Consider the following 12,880-nt stretch of genomic DNA (forward strand, 5'->3'; position numbering starts at 1 on the left):
GCGTTCCAGAAGGCGCAGAAGCGCATCTTAAAGTGTCCAATGCAGTCACCGCCTTTGTTCGATAGTTAGCCAAAAGCCGCTGCTGCTGCAAGGATGACCGGAATTTGCGTGATGGTTGATGCTCCTTGACGAGATCAGCAAGCTATTGTGGTACATTTGTGACAAACACTTTGTATGTAATGAGTGCGACCTCATAAAATATATTCGTTCGGCAACTGGAAGCCAGACCTCAACAAAATGTATTGATGTTGAAGAGCTGTTGGCCTAGTACTCTCACATTTTACGCCACCACACGTGGCCTGCCGATTTGCTAACTGTGGTCGGGTAACTCTTCCAAGACATCTGGGCAAATGTGGAAGAGTAGGCCAATATACCATCTCGTGGTGGCTCTTCTGCAAGTAATCGCAGGGCTGCACATTTGATGTATGCCCTTGCAAGGCAACGGATGGTTCCACTGCTGTGGCACTCAGCAGAGCAATATGAAAAACAGAAAACAGCTGACTCAGTCTCATCCAGTCTGATGTTTACTACATTTTAAACAGGGCAATGACATGCATATCCCTCATACAAACTGATGAGGTCAGATTATTGGAGCTGTGCCCAATAGCAGGACAGTTTGCTGTGTGTTTATAAACTGCTCAGCGACACCATTAATTACTATTCTATCCTTCCTATACCAGGGCATATAGAGTGAATACAAATCTCATTTAGCTGGATTGCCCATGAATCTGACACAACGGACATCAAAGTTGTGTTGCTTGAACTCTGAATGTAGCCTCTGCTTCTTTAAAAAAATAAGTATTTCTCCAGAGCATAGCTTTGAGGCACAACACCTGAAACCCTCATTTGGCACTCATTTAAAATAATCAGTTTCATTTCAGCACTCTGCAAAGGTCTGTCAGGTGTTCTGGTATGAAAAGAAAAACGTTTATTTTGGATTAAAGCGGGTCATATGCAGAAGCACACCCAATGTGTGATGAAAACTGAGACGCTACCTTGAATAAATACATGGACGGTACATAATTTTTTATATATTCATATCCAGGATTACAAATTAGGCACCCGATTTTAAATCAGTTGTTAGCCGGGACACATCAGAATCATTGGTCCAGGATGATGGTGGTGGTTGTGATGCAGCCTCAGGCCTGAGGAGGCAGCACTGGCAGTGTGTCTGCGTGCAGCTCCCGGTAGCTTGTTTTTTTTAGGTTAGGTTAGGTGTTATTTTGCCACGGATAAACCCAATTGGGCATTCCATGCTAATTTCTGTTGGGCACCTGATTCGAAACCTGGTTACAGCAACAACTAAACAAAAAACACGAGCACAACAATGGTCGCGGTGCAGTGTGTGGCTGTAGGGACATACTACGTCGGTGTAATCCCCGAGGGGCTTCAGTAAAGTCCCTGTTCATTGGTTTTAAGAGCCTTCGAATGATTATTTTAGCCATCCCCTCAACCACTGCGTTAAGAGTGCAACACATGTGTAGTTGCATTACCAACACATGTATCTGGAAAGTGTTCCTAATGTTCGGATTGATCAGAATTATATTAAAAAAATCAGGTCTAGATACAATATTTCGGATCATTCGATGTGTTTCTTTTTTCGGATTAATCCGAAAGTGTGACGTTACCGTAAATGACATCACAAAGTGTGCCACTTTCACATGATGTCACGTGGTATTGATGGCCACATAATCGACGTGAGCACAGCCCAGTGCTTGTTTGGGCTTGTTAACTCTTTGACTTGAATCCAAATTGAAGTGTCTATGGAGTATTGAAACAGTCACACAAAAGGCCATTAATATGTGTGTGTGTGTGACAGCAGTGCTTCAGATTTGTTCAGCCGCAAGTCCGCCATTGGGGAGATAACGTCGTCTTCTACCCGATGCATTCATTACCTGCTCCATGCAGCTACTTGTAGTAAATTGAGGTGACATATGACTGACGTTAACATATTACCTTCTCGACAGCCTCGGACAAAGAGCAGAGCACTTCTGCGCAGTTTAATTTATGAACTTACGAGGGTTGCAGAGATACGCATACGTTTGGAATAGACGAAAAAACAATTACATAATTTGCAATTGCCTGGAAATACCCATTATTAGATACCGGGTGGACAGTGGTGCTGGGTGGATTTAAGAAACTTGCCCAATTGTTTCAACTGCCGCACCAGGAGATCGAACTGGCGACCTCTCAATCGCCAGTCCAGTATTGCTACCCATCATACCATGGCAACATCGCGAGCTGTAATACATGTACTTAGTTTCACTCTTTGTGTCCCGTTATCTATAAAAAAAATGTGTCTCACGTGCCGCTATGACACAAGCTCCAACCAATAGCACTAGCGTGATTTTTTTTATCTCCAAAGTTATACAAGAAATGTTCGTATCAAACGTGTCAACATTATGTGCACCCTGTCAGCCTGTCGAACCGGAACACAATACATTGTACCAGCAACAAAACAGCCAACCAGTTCTTCATTAGACTGGACAATGAAGTGTAATGCAATTTATATCCCTTTCCTTAACAAAGGGGAAACCCCGTCAAGGACATCAATCTCTTCCGCAAAGGAGACCGGGGATTACCTGGACATGGATAAACAAGTTGAGTTATCATCCATTTTCAATTACTGTACCATACTAGTGTAATGAACGACTGGACCACGATCTCTGGCTCAGTGTCCTTTATTATTCGGTTCGTACTGTATTACCCACACGGCTGTCTCTTCTTTGCTCAGTCCCCACAGTGCCGACTCCGATGTCTCTCTCTTCTCTTCCAGCAGCCCCTCTGTTGGCCTCGGTCGCTCCTGTAGCCCCCACAGCAGCTCCGCTGCTGTTACTCACTCTCAGCCCCCTTGGCTGTAATCGCTGCTGCTCACTCCGCAGCGCTGACAGCCTCTTGCTGTCTCTCTCTCCCTCCGCAGCTCTGACAGCCTCTTGCTGTCTCTCTCTCTCTCCGCAGCTCCTCCTGGCAGCCACACCGCTGCCTCTAACACACAGCCTTCCTGGCTGTACTCTCCTCTCTCTTCGTCGCTCCTGCGACTCTCTGCAGCCACACCGCTGCCTCTAACACACAGCCTTCCTGGCTGTACTCTGGGGTCGGCCCCCGCTCGCCGGCGGTGCCTCCCTCCTCTCGTTCGCCCTCGTGGCCTCACCCTTTTCCATTCACAACACGACTGACTTCTCCTTCCGGTTTACCCGCTTAAGGACCCCAACCTTTCACCCACGTCACCTGGCTCCGCCTCCCCGTGACGTCACATCCGGAAGGTCGCTCACGCCCGCATTACACCACCCTCCCCCGTAGAAAAATCCCAGCCGACCTCGGCTGACCAATAGCAAAGCGTAATGCGGTGAACCGACCTTCCCCCTTAAAGGACACTAAGCATGTAATATAACAACAAGAACAACAACAGCACAAAGAACACAACGCACATCCGCATGTCGTACACGACAGCCACCCGGCCCCAGGATAGTGGAGATGATGTAATTCCGGGCCGCTTAAGAAAACCCCAATAATTACCCAAATAACCGCGATGGACGCCCCAGTATTTACATTTTAACAGCAATATTATTTACACGTGAAAACAACAACAACAAAAAAATGTCTGCTCTTACCCACCAGCAGTCCTCCCTTGAGGACCAGCACAGACCTCAGACGTACACAGCATGTACCCACAGTCACTCTCAACAAACCAACAACCCCTAATCGCACACCCTCGCGTGGAGAGCCACGCTCCCCAGCTATAACGTTTAACTCGCCGTAACCCTCACCGTGGTCGTCAACCCACGGCAACATCCATTTACCATACTCTCGGCTAGTGCCATTTCGGGGATGAGCAGCACTCGGCCATGCTCCTCCCTTACTATCCCATCAGCGATGGACACACACCAGCCTCTTATAGTCTGACGCTTTATAGCCAAGGGAAGATCAATCCCTCGGCAAGGCCAGATATCAACGACCCCCCCCATGGGGTAATGTTCTCTTATAGAGACAATAACGCCCTAACCCAAATCCCGTGAGCCCCCGGCACACCAGGTTCAGTCTGCCACCGCACAACTGAACCATGACTCCCCGAGCCATATGAGCACACGGCCCATTAGTTTAAGACATACCACGGAGGTTTCGCCTCCCGGCTGTCAGGTCAGCCATCAGCCATATGCCGACGTGACCACCACTCGTGCATCACCCAATCAACAATGGCAGGCATAACAGATGGAATATTTGCCCCACCGAGGTTTTTCCCGCGCGCTCACAATGGCGGCCCCCTTCGCCCAGCGCGTTCGCGCAATATCTCGCGCGCACTCAAAATGGCGGCCCTTTCCGCAAAGCGCATCGACGCCATACCCCGCGTGTGCGCAAAATGGCGGCCCAACGTGCGAACACGTGGCCAGTTTTCTCCATTCGTGCACCCCAGCTTCCCTTTACTGGGGGTCACAAATTGCTTCCCCCGTCTTATTGTAACAATCCCAACAACGATAGACGCACAGCCCCAGCTTGCTGCGCGCAGCAGTCATCTCGGGGAATTTTTAACCAATTTTTCACCAACCACATTGGTTACACAACCCAACTCGCAAAGCAACTCGTGGCTGCATGCGACCAACCGAATACGCGCCGCAACTTGGCGCCAATTTACGGTCCCATTAGCATTAACCTTTGAGACACCCACAACGGCGTCATCACGCACCCTCAAAGCGCGCTCTCTCTCACAAAGCGCCGTTACCCATAATATACACAAAATCGCGTGTACATAACATCCATACGACCAAATAATAGGGTCCCCCTCGAATTTGTTACCAATTTCCAAACAGGTACGCACAATTAATAACATCCCAATCCCAATAGTCAATCAATGCATCGCACCCCATAACCGTACAGAACGGTGTAACAGCACATACAGTCAGCATATCGCGATCACACGCGCACATTTAAGCACAATAGCAAACCGATCTGCAGGTAACCAACACACCATTAATCCAGTCGTAACATTGCAGCAACAACACAAATATTCTCTCTCTTGCAACAACCACATCGCACCTAGCACCTCGCAGCACAATACACCAAAAAAAATATATATATTTTCCAATTAAGCCCATCGCACAAGGTAACCCACGAGATGATACAGCGCAAGATACCCGACGCTCCCGAGTTAATAATTAACTTCGCCATCAATATAACAACTCCACACCGCAGCGCACACACACAATTTAACACTCAGCAAGCACAGCATACTCTCCGTCCATTCTCAACACACGTACACACTTTAATTGACACCGAGCAACAAGCAGATAGCGCGTTCATCGTTATTACACACACATACACACTTTCCGAACCGCGCTCCGCACAATCGAGTCATGAGAGAACAAAATCGCCCCCACCCGGCCCTCGAAAGATGGGTGAGGTGTGTGTAAAGGCCGGTTGCGTATCGTTACGACCCGCCCGGGGCTGCAGCAAGAAGAGGATGGCAGGGCGGCAACTTGAGTCGTCTCGCAGAACTCGTTCGGCGACTTGACTGCTCCGTTGTCACGCACCCGAGCCAGGACGGGAGAGCTCCCGCCCCAGCAGCTGTAGCGTCGTCGTCCTCTCCTCGCAGCTCCCCCTCGCAAAACAGCAGCTCACAGCAGGCTGCTCTCCCCGCGGCACCTCCAGATGGCAGCGCAAGGCTGCCTCTCCGCCGCGATGTTGAAGATGGCGGCGTCTCCCCGCCGCGGTGAAGACAAGATGGCGGCTTCCCGCCGTTTCTCCCCTGCCACGCCCAAGATGGCGTCTTCGTGCCACGTGGCAGATGGCGCTGGCAGCGCAGGCAAGGCGTCGGCCTGCAGACCACCATCGGCTTTCCCCACTGCCGTCGTCGGCGTGGTGAGCTCACACGGTTTCGCCAGCACGATTTTCCAGGTCTCCAGCTGCGCCATCTGTCTCAATCGTAAGTCGGATGATGTAGCAGATGATGGCACAGGAATATTCTTTCTTCCGAGCCGTCTTGACAAGCCGTTTCACTTCTGACACCAGTGTAATAAACCCTGGACCACGATCTCTGGCTCAGTGTCCTTTATTATTCGGTTCGTACTGTATTACCCACACGGCTGTCTCTTCTTTGCTCAGTCCCCACAGTGCCGACTCCGATGTCTCTCTCTTCTCTTCCAGCAGCCCCTCTGTTGGCCTCGGTCGCTCCTGTAGCCCCCACAGCAGCTCCGCTGCTGTTACTCACTCTCAGCCCCCTTGGCTGTAATCGCTGCTGCTCACTCCGCAGCGCTGACAGCCTCTTGCTGTCTCTCTCTCCCTCCGCAGCTCTGACAGCCTCTTGCTGTCTCTCTCTCTCTCCGCAGCTCCTCCTGGCAGCCACACCGCTGCCTCTAACACACAGCCTTCCTGGCTGTACTCTCCTCTCTCTTCGTCGCTCCTGCGACTCTCTGCAGCCACACCGCTGCCTCTAACACACAGCCTTCCTGGCTGTACTCTGGGGTCGGCCCCCGCTCGCCGGCGGTGCCTCCCTCCTCTCGTTCGCCCTCGTGGCCTCACCCTTTTCCATTCACAACACGACTGACTTCTCCTTCCGGTTTACCCGCTTAAGGACCCCAACCTTTCACCCACGTCACCTGGCTCCGCCTCCCCGTGACGTCACATCCGGAAGGTCGCTCACGCCCGCATTACACTAGCAAAAAAAACAAGATTGATGCATGATGGCCAGTCCTTGATTGACCACCGTGCATCATTGATGCCAAAGGGCCTTTAAGCTTACAGCAGACAACATTCTCTGACGAGCCTTAAAGCCCTGCGAAATTGAACTACAGTCTTCGTGGCAGTGAAAATGGCCCAGCAAGTAGGGGGTTTGTAATGTGTTGCCAGAGACTCGTGGTTTTGGATGCCGAGATGGCGAATCGTCGACACGATCAACGGGAACGGGCACAACGCGAAAGTTGACACATTGCCTGTGGAGTAGTATTAACTACTCGCTGTTCACAAACTGTGACAGCAGATCGTAAACAAGGTTTTCCCACTCAATCAAACGGTCAGGGTCAAATGGGGTGAGGTAGGATCCAAACCCAGATTGGGAAGAACCAATCAGAGGGGTCTCACAAGGTGGCCGGGGATTGGACAACCCGGCCACGAACAGGTATAAAAGCCAGAGCGCTGAGAGCTCTGGAGGGGTTCTGCTACACGAAGACCCAAGTCGGCCGAAGACGTCTAGGACCCTGGACCAAGTCCTCCAGCCCTTATCAGGGCTCGGGCTCAGAGTAACCAGTGGTCGGGGAGAGATCCCCTAGGTCCAGCCAGAGTACGCTGGGAGAGCAGGGAGATTAGATAGCCTGCAGGGTCCAGAGGCTTGTACCTTCTGAGGGAAACGGGTGAGGGGACCATATACCCCTTAGTGTGATAGGGACTGTATTATTAAGATAATAAACGGTGTGTGCCATAAAAGACGTTTAGAAGTCCGTCCTTACAACACTACACCTGCATGCATCTAGCCGTCGAGTCGTTGAGGACGTCGGTCAGACGGACGCCCTGACGGAGAATCGTTAATGCACCTCCAATTATCACCGTTGGCTACGTGTGTAGCAAGTACTCAGGAGGCTTGACGACGGGATCGGAGGCACACTTATTTATTAACACAACTTGTATACAGTTAACGAGTATACACAGGACCTAAGGGGTAACGTCCCCTTACTCGGCTAACAGGGAGACACGACATCTAAGCCCCGCTAACCTAAGCCCAAGTCCTCCACTAGGGAGCTAAGGGAGGCTACCTGTCCCAGCCCTGGTCAAGCTGGGATCCGGCACCCTGAGTCCCCAGACCTGCTCGTCAGTCTGGGCTCTCGGGGCCACGCCACCGGATAGCCCTGGTCAGCCCTTACAAGGACAGCGAGCCAGGGAAGCTCCGGGGCCTATTCTAGCTGGTCTTCCGTCTTCGCTGGTTAAAGCTGATACTTCGACCTCGAGCCCTCTGGCTCATCACCTTTTATAGTACTCGGCCCCCCCGGGAGAGGCCCGTGGGGGATGCAGGTGCGGACGTCGGTGCGAGCACCTCCTATGTGTACGGCCCTAACCACGCCCCTTGTGTTTGTTGGCCATCCGCTCCCATACACAATTACACCTCTACATCACCCCCCCTCGTACAGCTCGCAGCCGTCCCCGGCTGCAACAAAAACAGAATAAAGGTGCATCCCTCCCCAAAACCGTGTGTGCCTCGCGTAATTTTAACAAGAACAACGACAACCCTAACAACAACAACAACAGGAACAAGGTAGAAGAAGAAGAAGAAAGAGAAAAAAAAAATATAACCCGGCGCACCCTCCCGAATAAATACCCCATTCCGCAAACCCAACATATATACACACTCTCCGGACGCCTCCCCCCCACTGTCCGCAAGGGCCCCCCAACGGCCGACCTCACAATAGTCTGCGCGTTTTGGCGCGCGTTCTCGCGGCGGGCCCGTCACAAGGGCCCGTCCCGGCACGCTCAATGGCGGTTTTTGACGGTCCGGGTGCAAGAGAGTCTGGCGTTGCTGCCGAGTGACCCCCGACCCCTCCGGGAGGGGTTGGCGGGCGTGGACCCGTCACTCCTGTTGCACCTGGAGATGGAACAGTTGATGTCAGGTCAGGCGAGAGCAGCGACGTCGGGGAGTCGGCGGACCCCTCACACGTTTGGCCATGCGTGTGTGTGTGTGAACCACGGGCCGGCGCAATGAACGGTTTCAACCTTGAGGGGTGCACGTACCACCGACGCCTCCCCCATTTGACGCGAACACATTGCGGCCGTAAGACCTGTACGACCTCCACTGGCCCCCGCCACGGCCGTACCAACTTTGACGAGGTTGCCAGTGGCACCTGGGGACAGTGCAACCATGCCCTGTCCCCTGGTTTCCATTTGAACACATGTACCCGCCCCAGCCGAAGCCTCTCGTTCGCCCTCTGGCGGAGTTCAGAATTTTGCACGGCCGCTTCCCGCGCCTCAGATAATTTTCTGATGTTAAATTTAACGTGGTCGGACAAGGTAGACTTCGCCTGAGGCGCCGAGAGCTTCAGCTGGGTAGTCACAGGGGGGTTAGCCTCGCGGCCATACATTAAAAAGAAAGGGGAAAATCCGGTGGCCGCATGGGGAGCCATCCTGTAGGCCTGCAACACACCGGCTATGCGAAGGTCCCAATCTGTCTGGGATTCCGACACCTGCTGGGACAGCATAGACGCGATGGTCCGATGCAGCCGTTCCACCATCCCGTCAGTTTGTGGGTGATACGGGGAGGTCCGAATTTTCTCCGTACCCAAGAGGTCGCACACCTCGCGTAGGAGTTGTCCCGAAAAATTCTTACCCTGGTCAGTAAGCAGCCGTTCCGGAGCACCTTTGTCGAGGACATAGCCCTGGACAAAGGCCTCCGCGATGGCTGCTGCCGACTGGTTGGCCAGGGGCCAGGCCATAGGCCATCTCGTGAAGTATTCGACCCCTGTCAATAAATACCTATTCCCCCTGGGTGTAGCAGGAAATGGCCCGAGTATGTCTAGAGCAACGAGCTCGTTAACCCGGGAAACCTTTATGGACTGCAGCGGAGGGTTGGACCCCCTAGCTGGTGGCTTCCGCTGTGCGCATTGCGTGCACGACCCCAGGAGATCCCCCACGTCCTTTGCCATGCCCGGCCAGAAGAAATCGAGCTGGAGCGTGGCAAAGGTCTTGTGAACCCCCAAGTGCAGAAGCCGCTCATGAACAGCCCATACCACCTTACCCCTCAATGCTGCAGGCACCACGAGCCGCTGGCGGCGGGTTTTTCCGTCCCAGTGCATTAAAAGACCCTGGAACAACCCCCACGAGTCAACGTTCGCCACCCCCTGCCCAACCCCCCCGGCGCGACGGCGCAGAGCGAGGAGGGAGGTGTCCTCCATTTGGAGGCGTCCCCATTCCGCGACCGACAACCCCAGCAACGAATCCCTCCCTTCTTGCTCGATAGGACCCGAAGCCGAAGGCGCATCGGCGGTGGCCACGAGGACCGAATTTGTGGTGACGTTCGGGGGCCTACAACGCCCCGAACCCAGGAGGCAAGCACACTCCGAAGTGGGTGGCAACCGCGACAGGGCGTCAGCGTTCGTGTGGCGGACGCCCTTACGATATGTGGTGACAAAGTCGTAGTCTTGGAGAATCTCCAACCATCGAGACAACTGGCCCGATGGTTGTTGAACCCGCAGAGCGTACTGTAGGGCCGCATGATCTGTACGGACGGTGAAACGCCGACCGTACAGATACGGGCGGTACTGCTGAATGAAATAAACAATTGCCAATAATTCCCGACGGGTAACGCAGTACCGTTGTTCCGCTGGAGACAGTACCCGACTACCGTAAGCCACCACATGCTCTACGCCCCCAATGAGCTGGGACAGCACGCCCCCGATGCCCGTGTTACTTGCATCTGTATCGAGCAAGAAGGGTTGTGAGAAATCGGGGTAATTCAACGGCGGAGCCCCCACCAGGGCTTTCCGGAGGGCGCGAAAAGCAGCCTTCTCCTCTGGCCCCCAATGAAACCTGACTCCCTTGGATGTCAAGGCATGCAATGGTTTCGCGATCGTAGCGAAGTCAGCCACAAACCGTCGATAGTACGACGCGAACCCAATGAAACTCCTGACCTCTCCCACTGAGGTGGGAGTCGGCCAGGAGCTGACGCATTCCGTTTTGGCGGGATCAGTGGATATCCCCGAGCGCCCAACAATGTGACCCAAATACCGCACCGATTCGCGGAGCAAATGGCACTTCTGCGGTTTAAATTTTAAATTGGCAGCCCGCATTTTGAGAAAAACAGCACGCAGCCTCTGGAGGTGTTCCTCGAAGGATTTGCTAAAGACGATGACATCGTCCAAGTAAATTAAACACGAATCCCATTGCAAGCCTGCCAAGACCAGTTCCATTAACCGCTGAAAAGTTGCCGGCGCAGAGTGTAAGCCCATCGGCAAGCGGTTAAATTGGAAGAGACCTTGCGGTGTACGAAAAGCAGTCTTAGGTTTTGAATCGTCATCCAGAGGAAGCTGCCAGAATCCAGATAATAAATCGAGGGTGGAAAAGAATCGCGCCCCCGCCAAGGCATCGAGCGACTCATCCATTCGAGGAAGCGGGTATGCATCTGCCACAGAAATTTTGTTCAATCGCCGAAAGTCGACACAAAACCGCAGTGAGCCGTCGTGTTTTTTCACCAAAACGATCGGCGCGCCCCACGGGCTGTTGGAAGGGGAAATGATATCGGCGGCTAGCATGTCATCAACAGCCGATTTGACATGATCCTTTTCGGCGGGACTCAACCGAAAGGGATTTTGGCGGATTGGCGCGCTGTCACCCGTGTCAATATGGTGTCGCAGCAATTTAGTACAACCAATATCAAATTTGTGTTGACTAAAAACGTCAGCAAATTCATTCAGGAGAACTCGCAGCTGCGCACGCTGCGAGTCGGACAGGTCCACTGATCCCGCGCAAAGCGCATCCAGCCATCCGTCATCACAGTCCAAATGCGGTCGCGACGGAGGATCAGTGGTTACCTGACCCACGAGTGGTTCCTCATAGGGTACCGGCGTTGCGTGTGCAAGCACGGTCCCTTGAGGAACCACGGCCGTTCGCGATCCTACATTAAGGACTGCAATGAAGGGGTCCCCATCCCCTTTCACCATGGTCTGAGCCGCTATCAAATCGGGTCCATTGACCCCGGCTCGAGATGGTCCCAACAAGACCCCCCGATCAGCAACCCCTTCAGCAAACGGCCGACGCAACCTAAGAGGGACGAGCATCTGAGCCCCCGGGGGTACGCGCACAGTTTTTGTCACGAGCGCCTGCACGGTGGCAAACACCCGACGCTCCGTGGTGGGGGAAGACAAAAATGTAACACGTCGGCCCGATGGGAGCTCGATGCACCCCTGGTCAATCAAGATACGGATGGGCATTTTGGCCAAGAAATCCGTCCCCAACAGGCACGGAACCGCAAGTGAGGAGGAAACCAAAACAGGCCCGGATAATTTAATGTCCCCAATGCAAATTTTGGCGCGGATTTGCCCAATAATGCCCAGCGAGCCCCCGTTAGCAGCATAGCATGGCACGTCAACAGGGAGCAAGGGACGACTTTGAACGGGAAGGATGTTATAAATCAAATCAGATATAATGGTCGCCGATGCCCCTGTGTCAATTAAAATCCGCACCTCTACCCCATCAATATGACCGACCACAACCGATGATCCCGCCGACGCAGCAACGACACGATGGGCGAGCTCCGACCACTGACCCGGTTGGAGCGCTCGCCGCATTTCAGAACAATTGCGCGCAATGGGCGGCGATTTTCGAGCCCTGTTCAGTTGAGCGCGTGAGTGTGTGTCGGATGTGTGCATGGGCCAAACGTGTGAGGTGCCACGACTCGCCGTATTTCTCTGCTGGAGCTTGGGTGGAGACGGCGTGGCGTCCTGACGAGGTGTCGCCCCGCGCTGACGGGGAGCCCGGCATCCTGACGCAACGTGGCCTTGCAGGCCACAGTTGTAGCAGCGTGTGAGCGCCCCAGATGGCCTGGGCTGCTCCTGGCGGCTCGGTCCATTCCGAGCCTGTGGTGCCGCCGATCTCCATTCCCCCCGCCGCTCCACCCCGCAGACCTCCTCTGATGGGAGGGCGGTGGCCGCCATGGCATGGCCGGCCACCCCCTTGGCAGCCTTGCGACGCAGGGACCGCAAGCCCCCGTGGATGTGGCGCGCGACCAGCAGGGACGACATCTCTCCGTCGTCTTGAGCCAAGACGGCGATGTCCAGCTCATCGGCGAGTCGCAGCAGCTTTTCAGCCACCATGGCGTCCACTCCCTCCTCGTCCATCCGCGGAAAAGCTGCCTTTGCTAGGGCCAGGAGAGCCGTCCGGAAGGCCAGGGGCGATTCGTTGGCGCCCCGAT

At 53.8% G+C, this 12,880-nt stretch overlaps 1 protein-coding gene across 1 annotated transcript in view; it reads right to left on the reverse strand.

Annotated features, from left to right (window-relative positions):
- LOC144943792 (uncharacterized) overlaps positions 1-12,627 on the reverse strand; it is a 107,411-nt gene extending 94,784 nt beyond the window's left edge. The window contains exon 1 of the mRNA XM_078871633.1: positions 11,568-12,627. Within this exon, the coding sequence (XP_078727759.1) occupies positions 11,568-12,623 (1,056 nt within the window). The 5' untranslated portion in view covers positions 12,624-12,627. The remainder of the gene's footprint in view (positions 1-11,567) is intronic.
- Between the last annotated feature and the right edge of the window lie 253 nt (positions 12,628-12,880).

This window comes from Lampetra fluviatilis, chromosome 32 (genome assembly GCF_964198595.1).
Source record: "Lampetra fluviatilis chromosome 32, kcLamFluv1.1, whole genome shotgun sequence".
Taxonomy (NCBI): domain Eukaryota; kingdom Metazoa; phylum Chordata; class Hyperoartia; order Petromyzontiformes; family Petromyzontidae; genus Lampetra; species Lampetra fluviatilis.